Here is a 12,110-nt window from a genome sequence, read left to right on the forward strand (position 1 = left end):
ACTCAAAGTTCTGTATTAATATGCCTAGTAAGGAATCTATTTGTCAAAAACACCTCCTGAATCTTTTTTGCTGTCTGTACTGTTACCGACATACTTGTTGACAGGGATTTTGAAATAAATTAGCAAAATAATTGAAACTAGTGTGATTTTATTGTGTTATTTTGACAAATAAATTATGCAGAATTTTAAAATATTGTTCACAGTATTTTTAAGTGCAGAGTTTCCCATTACTCCTGGGGGAATTATCTGTGTACCTGACAGTCACACCGTTCATCCAGCCTCAAGGTCAGTTAGGCCTTAGAACACTTCGATTGGTTCACCTTAAAGATTGACACTTTACGCTGGCTTCTCCACATGCCGTGTGAATGCATCAGCTTCTTTAATAGCAAAGAAACACCTGGTTAGACAGACCTTTGTTACACATTAGGTACGTAGTTCTTCTTCATCGCATTTCTATTTAAAATAGACGGCATGAGCAGTTTCTGAGTCTCCTTCCAATCACGCACACTGGGCTGTCCTGCCCCACTCCTCAGCCCAATCCATGCTGAGACAGGACTGCAAATCCCACCTCTAGATGTTACCCAAGAGTCACCCGCTAGCTGGAACCAAGGAAGGTGTGGGGGGAAGTTCCCGGCTGAGTCCCATCTAGACAGGGGGATCGTGTGTGTGTGTCCCAGCCAGATGTGTGAGTGAGTCGGGATGGGGAGAGAGAGAGAGAGAGCGCCCTAGCTAGATCCCACCTACATGGGAGGGGGGGGGGGAGTGTTCCCTAATGCAGTAGGCTGTGACCATCTGCTCTAAATTCCCTCCACCTGTCTGCTCTTCCCCACACTGCTCAACCAAGTCTCCTTCCTTGCCCACACAGTCTCTCTGCTGGGCATCATAGGGACAGGACAACTCCCTGATCTCCATCTGCTGGTGCTGTGCCAGGCCCACTGGCTGCCAGAAGCCCCTCAGGCCCTGGCATTGGCAGAAGGGCATTGGTGAGAGTGACCTGGTGCCGGGTGAGGTTGGCCAATCTTGCAAAGTACTTGCTCCAGTCAGCACAGCTGCACTGCCACTCTCAGCTGTGAATGCACCAATGTGATATCAAGGAGGCCCATCCAAAGCTCTTGCTGCAGTCAGTGCATCGGAATGGCCTCTCCCCAGCGTGCAGGCACTGCTGCTTGGTCAGGGCGCTGGTTCTGCTGAAGTTCTTCCCAGAACCGTCACAGCGGTGCAGCCACGCCCTGGTGTGTGCACTGGTGTCTTCTCAGGTGTGAAATCTGTACAAAGCCCTTGCCGCAGTCAGCACAGTGATGTGGCCGCTCCCCGGTGTGCGTGAACTGATGGACTCTCAGGTGTGAAATCTGTACAAAACCCTTGCCGCAGTGAGCACAGCAGTGCGGCCGCTCTCCGGTGTGTGTGCGTTGATGAACTCTCAGGTGTGAAATCTGTACAAAGCCCTTTCCGCAGTTAGCACAGCAGTGTGGCCGCTCCCCGGTGTGTGTGCGCTGGTGTGCTCTCAGGTGTGCAATCTGTGCAAAGCCCTTGCCGCAGTCAGCACAGCAGTGTGGCCGCTCCCCAGTGTGCGTGCGCTGGTGTCTTCTCAGGTGTGAGCTCTCTGCAAAGCTCTTGCCACAGTCAGTGCAGCGATACGGCCGCTCCCCAGTGTGTGTGCGCTGTTGTCTTCTCAGCTTTGAGCTCTCTGCAAAGCCCTTGCTGCAGTCAGCACAGTGCTGCAGCCGCTCCCCGGTGTGCGTGCGCTGGTGTGCTCTCAGGTGTGCAATCTGTGCAAAGCCCTTGCCACAGTCAGCACAGCGATGCGGCCGCTCCCCGGTGTGTGTGCGTTGATGTACTCTCAGGTGTGAAATCTGTGCAAAGCCCTTGCCGCAGTCAGCACAGCGGTGTGGCCGCTCTCCTGTGTGTGTGCGCTGGTGTGTTCTCAGGTGTGAGCTCCGCGCAAAGCCCTTGCCACAGTCAGCACAGCGGTGCGGCCGCTCCCCAGTGTCCATGGGCTTGTGAAGGGTCAGCGTCTTGCCACTCCTGAACATCTTACCACAGTCAGCACAGTGGTACGACCGCTCCACAGTGTGCGTGCGCTGGTGTGTTCTCAGGCTTGAGTTCCGTGCAAAGCCCTTGCCGCAGTCAGCACAGCGGTACGACTGCTCCCTGGTGTGCAGGCGCTGGTGTGTTCTCAGGCTTGAGTTCCGTGCAAAGCTCTTGCCGCAGTCAGCACAGCAGTACGGCCGCTCCCCACTGTGCATGCGCCGGTGTCGTCTCAAGGTTGAGCTCTCTGCAAAGCTCTTGCCGCAGTCAGCACAGTGGTGCGGCCGCTCCCCGGTGTGCGTGCGCTGATGTATTCTTAGGTTTGAGCTCCGTGCAAAGCCCTTGCCACAGTCAGTGCAACAGTATGGCCTCTCCCTGGTGTGCGTACGCCGGTGTATTCTCAGGATTGAGGACTGTCTGAAGCTCCTGCCACAGTCAGCACAGCGATGCAGCATCTCCCCGGTGTGTGTGCGCCGGTGCTGGGTCAGTGCGGAGGGGTTGCTGAATCTCTTGCCGCAACTGATGCAGCGGTAGGGGTGCTGGCCCATGGGGAGTCTCTGTTGTGTAGCCAGGTCCAGTCTCTGGTGGAATCTACCCCGGGGAGGGACTGCGTCCTGTGCATGGATCTCTCTGTGGGATGTGGGATCCCGTGTTCCTGCTGCACTCTCCCCACATTCAGACTGTGTCTTCGTTCCTCCCAGGGTCTCATGCCCTGTTGGAGAGAGCAGAGGCAATCCCCGTGTTAGCTCATGGCTAAGGCTACAGTTTTGTCAAGGATGGAAAAATGTCAAGGATGGAGTGATTTCCCCATTTGTCCGTGACTATTTTTTGGATGGGTGCCTCACCCTGCAATGATGGTACTTGTCCCACAGGGTTGGACACAATGCCTCGCTCTGAGCATTGAGACCTGGCCTGCGGAGTTCCAGTGCCACTCAGATTTGCCCCCGCTCCCTGTCATGATGGTGGGGGAAGCAGGCCATTCACCCCTTCCAGCTTAGCAGTGTCACTGATTGGGTTGTTAAACAATACAAACATGTTTTTCAGGTTATATCACACAAACCCTGAGTGACTTATCATCCCCTCAACCCCCTTCCAACCCACCCCCCAAACCCTCATGCCTCACCTCTGTTGGGGGGAGCAATCCCCCCCAAAAAACTGCACCCATGGTCGTGTTCCCCACCCCCACACCGTGGCTTCCCTGGCGTTTTCTGCCAGGAGGCACCGGAATTCTGCGGGGGGGCCGTTTTCTGCGGGCGCACAGTCACGCAGACTCTCCCCAGGAGTAAAAGTAATAAGTAACAGTCAGCATGGATTTGTCAAGAACAAATTATGTCAAACCAACCTAACATCCTTTTTTGACAGGTAACAAGCCTTGTAGATAGGACGGAAGCAGCAGATGTCACATCTTGACTTTAGTAAGGCTTTTGATACTGTCTTAACATGGCCTTCTCATAAACAAACTAGAGAAACATAGCTTAGGCAAGTCTACTATAAGGTTGGTGCACAACTGGTTGGAAAACCGTACTCAGAGAGTACTTGTTATGGTTCACAAATGAGCTGCAACGGTATATCGAGAGAGCCCGCAGGGATCTGTCCTGGGTCCAGTTCTATTCAACATCTTCATAAATGATTTGGTAATGGCATAGAGAATACACTCAAAGTTTACAGACAATTTAAAGCTGGGCGGGATTGCAAGCACATTAGAGCAGAGGATTAGAATTCAAAATGATCTTGACAAACTAAAGAAATGGTTGGAATTAAATAGGATGAAATTCTATAAGCCCATATGACAAGTACTACACTTAGGTAGGAGTAATCAATTACACAAATACAGAATGGGAAATGACTGCCGAGGAAGGAATACTGCAGAGAACCATCTGGGGTTATAGTGGATCACAAACTAAATATGAGTCAACAATGGAATAGTTTTTTGAAGGAAAAAAAGCAAATATTATTCTGGGATGTATTAGCCAGAGTGTTGCAAGCAAGATGAGAGAAGTAATTCTTCCACTCTACTCGGCACTGGGAAAGCCTCAGCTGGAGTAGCGTGTCCAGTTCTGGATCCCACACTTCAGAAAGGATATGGACAAACTGGAGAGGATCAGAGGAGAGCAATAAGAATGACTAAAGATCTAGAAAACATGACCCATGAGGAAAGATTGAAAAAATTGGGTTTGTTTAGTCTGGAGAAGACTGGGGTGGGGGGTGACCTGATAACAGTTTTCAAGACCATAAAATGCTGTTACAAACAGGAGGGTGATCTATTGTTCTCCTTATCCACTGAGGCCAGGACAAGAAGTAATGGGATTAAATTTCAGGAAGGGAGATTTAGGTTAGATATTAGGAAAACCTTCCAAACTGTTAGGGTAGTTAAGAACTGGAAAAAATTACCTGGGAGGTTGTGGAATCGCCATCATTGGAGGTTTCTAAGAACAGGTTAGACAGACACCTGTCAGGGATGGACTAGATAATACTTAGCCCTGCCTCGGTGCAGGGGACTGGACTAAATGATCTACCAAGGTCCCTTCTAGTCCTACATTTCCAGGATTCATAGATACCAAGGCCAGACAGGCTCATTGTACCCATCCAGCCTGGCTTCCTGCCTATCCCAGCCAGAGAATCTCCCCCAGCCACTCCTGCCTTCGGCCCAGTAACTGCTGGCTGAGTTAGAGTAGGGCTTTTAGAAAGAGACGCCCCATCTCCATTCACATACTCGCAGAAATGGAGAATCCAACCTGTCCCTAGGGGAGCTCTCCCAATGTTTCATTCCCCTCCTTATGACTCACCTGAGGAGAGGCTCTCAGGCCCCGAGCTTTGCCTGGATTTCTCAGCATCCTGGATCCAGAGCTCTGCCTCCCCTAGCTTGATCCAGTAGATTAAATCAGGTGTGGAACCTGAATAGCCTGTTTGGGGGGAAAGAATCAGTTTTATTACTAAAGTTTTGGGAGCAGGGATTCATTTATATGTTGGTACAGCCCAGCACAACAGGGCCCCAATCTCATCCTTACCCAGGGAAATAAGGGCCTGGTAATTCCTCAGCATCTGGTCCCGGTACAGCTGTTTCTCTGGCTGGGATAAGAGCTCCCACTCCTCCCGGGTGAAATACAGAGCGACATCCTCGAACGCCACCTGGAGCTGCTGGCACAAGCGTTACACACTCAGCACCTTCCGCTCCAGCCCCCAGCCCGGAGTCTCAGCAGGGGACGCGGTTTCTAGGGGAGCGACTCCCAGGGACCCCCCGGCCCAGCAGCTGTGACCCAGGGAGACTCCCCCCCCCACCCCGCACAGCTCCCCGGGGACTCAGGGCCCTGCTGGCCGGGGACAGGAGTCGCCCTCGGCTCCCCACGGGGCTCTGGGGCGGGGCCTGAATCCCAGGGCCGGGAACAGGCTCCTCCCCCCCGGCCGGAGTCCCGCCCCCGCCCCAGGCCTGTGCTCAGCCCCGCTCCCGCCCCGGCTCAGGCGCCTCCGGGCTCCTCTGCCCGGCCGGGGCCTCGCTCGAGGGAAGGGGCCGCGCCCGGCTCCGCGTGTCCGCCTGGCCAGGGCCCCCCCGCCCCGGGGCCCCAGAGCCGCTCCCTCGGCCCCCAGCCGGGACCAGCCAGTGCCCGGCCGGGGAGTCCCCGCCCCGCGTCCTACCTGCGCCGGCCCCGCTGCAGCCATCGCCGGGCTCGGCCCCCACTCGTATCAGCACAAAGTGCTCTCGCTCCCGTTTGCTACTTTGGGTGTACTGAGCATGCTCACTCGAACTGAGCATGCCCAGTAACTTTCGTTGTAGCCACTGCCCTCTCTCTGCCCTTACTTCTACTTACGATTTGCTGCCTCCTCTTTGGGGGGGTTAAAAGGATTAAGGGGGCAAATCGCAGCCGGGGGCTGTCAGGGTCTGAGCAGGGGGCAGAATTTTACTGGCCTGGGGGGTTCAAGCTACTGTAGCTAGCGTCAGAAGAGGGGCTGAAGGGCAAAAATCGGTGGTGGGGGGTGAGAGCCGGGGTTAAGCTGGGGGGGGGGGGAGACACTGCCAGACCCCGTGCGGGTACAAAACCCCCATTTAGGGAGGGGGAGGGGGGGAACAGTGACCCCGTGGGATGAGCCACCCACTGTGCTCGCTAATCTAGGGGTGGGGGGGGGGGGCAGAGGCTGTTTTTGTTGTTCTCACAGGGACGCTGCATGTCAGCCTCGGAGCAGGGGGCGGTTCCTGGGGCTGGGGTCTTAAAGGCACAGGCCTCCAATTCCTAGCCTGTCAAAGCTTAATCAACGCAGCTCCTCTCTATCCTATACAAGTGTTGCAGGGCCGGGGCCGCCCAGACGGGGGGGCCAAGTGGGGCAATTTTCTGCAGGGGCCCCCACGAATATGTCGGAGGCTGCCCCCGCCTCCGTCTTCCCCCGGTGTCTCAGCGTGCCGCGTCCGGGAGCGGCCCTGGCGCACTGCAGCGCGGTGGCTCCAACGCTGTCCGGGGCCGCTCCTGGTCGCAGCACGCTGAGGCTCCAGGAGAGGGGGTAAGCGCCATGGTAAGGGGTGGGGCACCCCCCCGACCCCATCCTAACCATCACCATCACCCAGCAACAGCCCATTATGTAATTGTAAATGTATACATACCATTACAGCATTTAATGTTTTTAAATAATGTATTTAGTGTATTTTCAAATTATTACAAATTAATTTTTGAATGTATCTCACTGGTTATTTTTTACATTTCCAAATACATGTTACTATGGTATTGCAACTTTTTTTATGGAAGGGCCCCCAAAATTGCTTTGCCCCAGGCCCCCTGAATCCTCTGGGCAGCCCTGTACACGGCTACGTTACTGATCCAGCCAGGAGACTGAATGCGGTGAAATATTGTACAGACACTCCCTCCCTCCAACTCTGCCTCTCACATTTTGAATATGTAAAAGTGTCTTCTATCAGTTTCTATGCCTATATGAAATCACTGCAGTTCATTTCTCTTATATAACGTGCTGAGTTGCTAACTCCCTCCCAGAGCCCACATGTCTGCACCCCCTCCTGTACCCCAATCCCATGCCCCAGGTCAGAGCCTGCACCCCTCACTCAAACTACCCATAGCCTGCAACCCTCCTGCACCCCAACTCCATCCCAGAGCCTGCACCCCAAAAAGGGCTGGATTAACTTTTTGTGGGCCTGATGCTAAACATATTTGTGGTCCCCCAGGGGGGAAATGGGGACATGGGGCATGGGGGGCAGAGTCCTCAGAGTGACGGGCTGGCCGGGGGCAATGGGAGATGGGTCATGGCACGGCAGGAACAACCCTGCTCCACCCAGCCCAGTACAATGGCACTGTTTACAAACCGGGAGCTGCCAGACGCACACTGGCCAGCCCGGCCCTGTGCTCCCATCATGCTTCTTCCCCTTCGGGGCGGACCCATGACCCCAAGGGTGATACCAGAGTGGCCCCTTTGGTCGATCTGCTTCCTCCTGGCTAATGTGACAAATTGATCTATTGTACGATTGAGGCGCGCTGTTTCACGTATTTGTGTGTGAGTCCGTGAAAAGGGAGGTAAGCTTTGAGGGTACGGAGCATGCCCCTGAGCCCAAGGTGGGACCAGAGTGGCCCCTTTCATCGATCTGCTTCCTCCTGGCTAGCATGCCCCTGAGCCCAAGGTCATACCAGAGAGGCCCCTTTCATTTTTTCCACTGGCTTCCGCCTTCCTTATTTCCAATGACTTGTCTGCTCATGCACCTGTCACTGGTCCATGGGGTTGTGAATCAGGAGGGATGGGGTTTGTGGTCAAAAACACTCACGGTCTGCTTCCTCCTGGCTAACGTGCCAAATTGATCTATTGGTCAATTGAGGCGCACTGTTTCATGTTTTTGTGTGTGAATACGTGAAAAGACCCCCACAAACCCCCATGCCCAGTGCTCTCCCACAGACCACTCCGAACCCCCCCCAGATCCTCTCACTGCCCAGTGCCCCCTAGCTGTAGACCCCCCACAGCCCTCCCACAACTGCACAGTGCCCTGCCCCTCCCCGCCCAGAGCCCCCCCACAGATTCCCTCACTGCCCAGTGCCCCCCACCGCCCCACTGCCACAACTGCACAGTGCCCCACCCAGACCCCTGCACACTTCCCAGTGCCCCAACACACACAGATCTCCCCACCCCCCACTGCACAGCACCCCCCCAGACCCCTGCACACTTCCCAGTGCCCCAACACACACAGATCTCCCCACCCCCCACTGCACAGCACCCCCCCAGACCCACTAGAGACCTACTCTCCCACACCCTAACCCCCAGCCACAATACCCGGCCCTGAGGGGAGGTGACTGTGTCTGCCAGGCTGAGCCGGCAGCGCAGCCAGAGCTTGTCCTGGGGCAGGATAACTCCGGCCCTTGGGGGTGCAATCAGCCAGGCTGGAGCAGGAGCAGGGCCTACCCGGGCCAGGCTCCCTCAGGATCCACATGCCTGGCAGGACCCAGCTGAGCCTCCCACACTCTCCCCCTCCCCCAGCCGTCCTCTGGGACTGGCTGAGACTGGCCCAGCCTCTGCACCAATCCCAGGTGGCTCTTTCCCTGGGGAGGCAGGTGGAGCCCCACAGGTCCCAGGCAGTGGAGACAGCTCAGAGCTGGAGCAGTGCTGGGGAGTGGGGCATATCCCTGGGACATGACTCCTGAGATCCCACCCACAGCCATTGGCCCCGTGGCCAGCAGCCCTGCCAAGCCCACATGGTGGCCCCCAGCTGCTGGGTGATGAGCCCCCTACAGCAGCGGCATAGCCAGGTTCTAACATCAGGGATTTCTTGTATTATGTATAGTGAGTGTATTATATAAAAAACAGGTAGTAGGGTTTACAATGTTCTAACAAGAGATTATGCTATTATCATTATCCAGTCAACTTGCACACCACTATTTTGAATTAGTGATAATTCACAGAGAGAGAAAGAAGAAAGCTGAATTTAGAGAATAATTATTAACCAGATTCTTGGTTATTCACTCCAGTCCATAGCACACAGCACCATAAACCCAGTAGAATCTGGCCAAGAGAATATTCACCTCAAATTGTCATCTGCTACATTCCCCACCCCCCCGGCCCATTCCCAGTCACCACTATTCAGCAGGTCCCCCCAGAGGGGGGTGGGGGCAAGTGGGGCAATTTGCCCCAGGCCCGGAGTATGTCGGAGACTCCCCACACTTCCGTCTTCCCCCATCCCATCCCCCGGCGTCCTGGATGTGGCACGCTGAGGCTCCGGTAGAGGGGGTAAGCGGCATGGTAAGGGAGGGGCCGGACAACCCCCTGACCCCATCCCCCCACAGCCATGACCCCCAGCTCCAAGCCCAGCCCCTTTGAGCCGGACACCCCCCGACCCCATCTCCCCACATCCCTGAGCCCAGCCCCTGTGAGCCGGGCGCCCCCCAACCCAGAGCCCAGCTCCCCCCGGAGCCCTGGGCAAGCAGCACCACCCCCAGGCAGCGACAGCCCATTTGCACCAACCATCACCATCACCCAGCGAGAGCCCATTATGTAACTGCAAATGTCTACATCCCATTAAAGCATTTAATGTTTTCAAATGTTGGATTTAGTGTATTTTCAAATTATTACAAATTAATTTTTGAATGTATTTCACGGTTATTTTTTACATTTCCAAATACATGTTACTAGAGTATTGCAACTTTTTTTTATGGAAGGGGCCCCAAAAATTGCTTTGTATATGATGCAAATTGGAAGAGTAAAGTCAAAAAAATCCCTTTTCACGGATTCACACAAAAAAAATGAAACAGCATGCCTCAATCATGCAATAGATCAATTTGGCACATTAGCCAGGAGGAAGCAGAGTGTGAGTGTTTTCAACCACAAACCCCATCCCTCCCGTTTTGCAACCATCCCCCCAGAGGAAGCACACCGTGACTGTTTTCGACCACAACCCCATCCCTCCCGTTTTGCAACCATCCCCCAGAGGAAGCAGACCGGGAGTGTTTTCCACCACAACCCCATCCCTCCCGTTTTGCAACCATCCCCCCAGAGGAAGCAGACCGGGAGTGTTTTCAACCACAAACCCCATCCCTCCCGTTTTGCAACCATCCCTGGACCAGTGACAGGTGCATGAGCAGCCCAGTCATTGGAACTAAGCACTGAGAAGCCAGTGGAAAAAATGAAAAGGGGCCACTGTGGTCTCACCTTGGGCTCAGGGGCACGCTCCGTTCCCCCTAACCTTACCTCCCTTTTCACGGATTCACACACAAAAAAGTGAAACAGCGCGCCTCAATCATGCAATAGATCAATTTGGCACATTAGCCAGGAGGAAGCAGAGTGTGAGTGTTTTCGACCACAAACCCCATCCCTCCCGTTTTGCAACTATCCCCCCAGAGGAAGCAGACCGTGACTGTTTTTGACCACAAACCCCATCCCTCCCGTTTTGCAACCATCCCCCAGAGGAAGCAGTGTGAGTGTTTTCCACCACAACCCCATCCCTCCCGTTTTGCAACCATCCCCCAGAGGAAGCAGAGTGTGAGTGTTTTCCACCACAACCCCATCCCTCCCGTTTTGCAACCATCCCCCAGAGGAAGCAGAGTGTGAGTGTTTTCCACCACAACACCATCCCTCCCGTTTTGCAACCATCCCCCCAGAGGAAGCAGATCGGGAGTGTTTTCCACCACAAACCCCATCCCTCCCGTTTTGCAACCATCCCCCCAGAGGAAGCAGAGTGTGAGTGTTTTCCACCACAACACCATCCCTCCCGTTTTGCAACCATCCCCCAGAGGAAGCAGACCGGGAGTGTTTTCCACCACAACCCAATCCCTCCCGTTTTGCAACCATCCCCCAGAGGAAGCAGACCGGGAGTGTTTTCCACCACAAACCCCATCCCTCCCGTTTTGCAACCATCCCTGGACCAGTGACAGGTGCATGAGCAGCCCAGTCATTGGAACTAAGCACGGAGAAGCCAGTGGAAAAAATGAAAAGGGGCCACTGTGGTCTCAACGTGGGCTCAGGGGCACGCTCCGTTCCCCCTAACCTTACCTCCCTTTTCACGAATGCAATGAAAGCGGCCACTCCGGTCAGGAAGCAGATCGGGATCGGTTTTGACCACATACCCCATCCCCTCCTGATTCGCAACCCCATGGACAGGCGGTAGCAAGTTAACAAACAGTTTACCAAACTGCTACGCTGCGTGGCAGAAACCGCTCCCAGTTGCAAAAGGGGAGGGCTGCACTTTGTGCTGATCCCCCATGAGTCCCGGCTGCTGGCTCGGACCAGCTGTCCAAGGCCGGGGAAACGTGGGGCAGGAACTAGCTAGTGGCTGCTCAAGACAATCCCCTGCCCTTGCCCAGGTCACGGGACATGTTCATAAGCGGTGGGTTATTTGAAAAACTGGATACAAAATAAAGGGGCAGGAACTTATCACTCCTTGATTGATCTGTTCGCTCAGGAGCGGTTCTTTGAGGTCTGCTGGGAGGAGATGGGGGCTGCAGCAGGGGAGAAATCCCCAGTAGAAGCAGCTGCCGAAGCAGGTCACTGGTACCTCCAAGTGCTCCCCTTCCTAGAGTGCGGGGCCCACAGGGAAGGGGAAGCGCCTGCAGTAAAAGGGGATCCTCGGTTTGTTCCTGGGGAAAAGGAGGGGGCAGAGGGGACTAAACCCACACAGGGCCCACGGAAGTGTTACTTATGTGACAAAGTGATGCCCTATGGCTGGGGGGATCCAAATACCCTCCCTGAGCTGTCCAGATGAAAACAGCTCCCTTCCAATCAAAGACTTCAGTGGGGGCAGCCAGAGTTCTAGTTAATTTTGGCAGGTCTGACCTCATGGACCCAGACCAAGAATTTATAAAAAAGGCCAAGGTAAATGGTAGCGTGTGCCAGGGCTGGCGAGACACTGGGGCACATATTAGGAAGCACTATTTCACTAGGAGGGTGGTGAAGCACTGAAATGGGTTACCTAGAGTTGGACTAGATCAGTGGTCTCCAAACTTTTTTGATCGTGCACCCCTATTAGTAAAAAATTTTTGAGCACGCCCCCCCCTGCCGCGCCGAAGCAAAAAAACCCCAAAACAAACAAAACTTGGATTCCCACCCGAACTGCCTAAGCAAAAAACAAAAAAAAAAAAAAAAAAAAAACCGCTCAGACTCCCGCCTAAACT

General features: G+C 54.4%; 1 protein-coding gene across 2 annotated transcripts; it reads right to left on the bottom strand.

The window, feature by feature from the left end:
• Nucleotides 1–131: 131 nt before the first annotated feature.
• Nucleotides 132–6,143, bottom strand: LOC101952569 (zinc finger protein 420-like). Of its 2 annotated transcripts, none has more exons than XM_005313484.4 (4): nucleotides 5,662–6,143; nucleotides 5,037–5,163; nucleotides 4,815–4,931; nucleotides 132–2,740 (listed from the first exon to the last, which is right to left on the bottom strand). In XM_005313484.4, exons 1-4 carry the CDS (start codon nucleotides 5,683–5,685, stop codon nucleotides 1,209–1,211), a joined length of 1,800 nt encoding a protein of 599 aa, XP_005313541.1. In that variant the 5' UTR covers nucleotides 5,686–6,143; the 3' UTR covers nucleotides 132–1,208. The 2 variants fall into 2 exon arrangements, with proteins under 2 accessions (XP_005313541.1, XP_008175383.1); XM_008177161.4 differs by having other exon boundaries at nucleotides 5,037–5,166; nucleotides 5,662–5,826.
• Between the last annotated feature and the right edge of the window lie 5,967 nt (nucleotides 6,144–12,110).

Source organism: Chrysemys picta, chromosome 4 (genome assembly GCF_011386835.1).
Source record: "Chrysemys picta bellii isolate R12L10 chromosome 4, ASM1138683v2, whole genome shotgun sequence".
NCBI classification, from domain to species: domain Eukaryota; kingdom Metazoa; phylum Chordata; order Testudines; family Emydidae; genus Chrysemys; species Chrysemys picta.

Excerpts from the sequence above, each read along its gene's own strand:
- LOC101952569 (XM_008177161.4), bottom strand. The coding sequence starts at position 5,685 with ATGGCTGCAGCGGGGCCGGCGCAG. Across the intron at positions 5,167-5,661 it reads CTGCAGCGGGGCCGGCGCAG|CAGCTCCAGGTGGCGTTCGA; the intron begins GTAGGACGCGGG and ends CGCTTGTGCCAG. Across the intron at positions 4,932-5,036 it reads CCAGGCCCTTATTTCCCTGG|GCTATTCAGGTTCCACACCT; the intron begins GTAAGGATGAGA and ends CCCCCCAAACAG.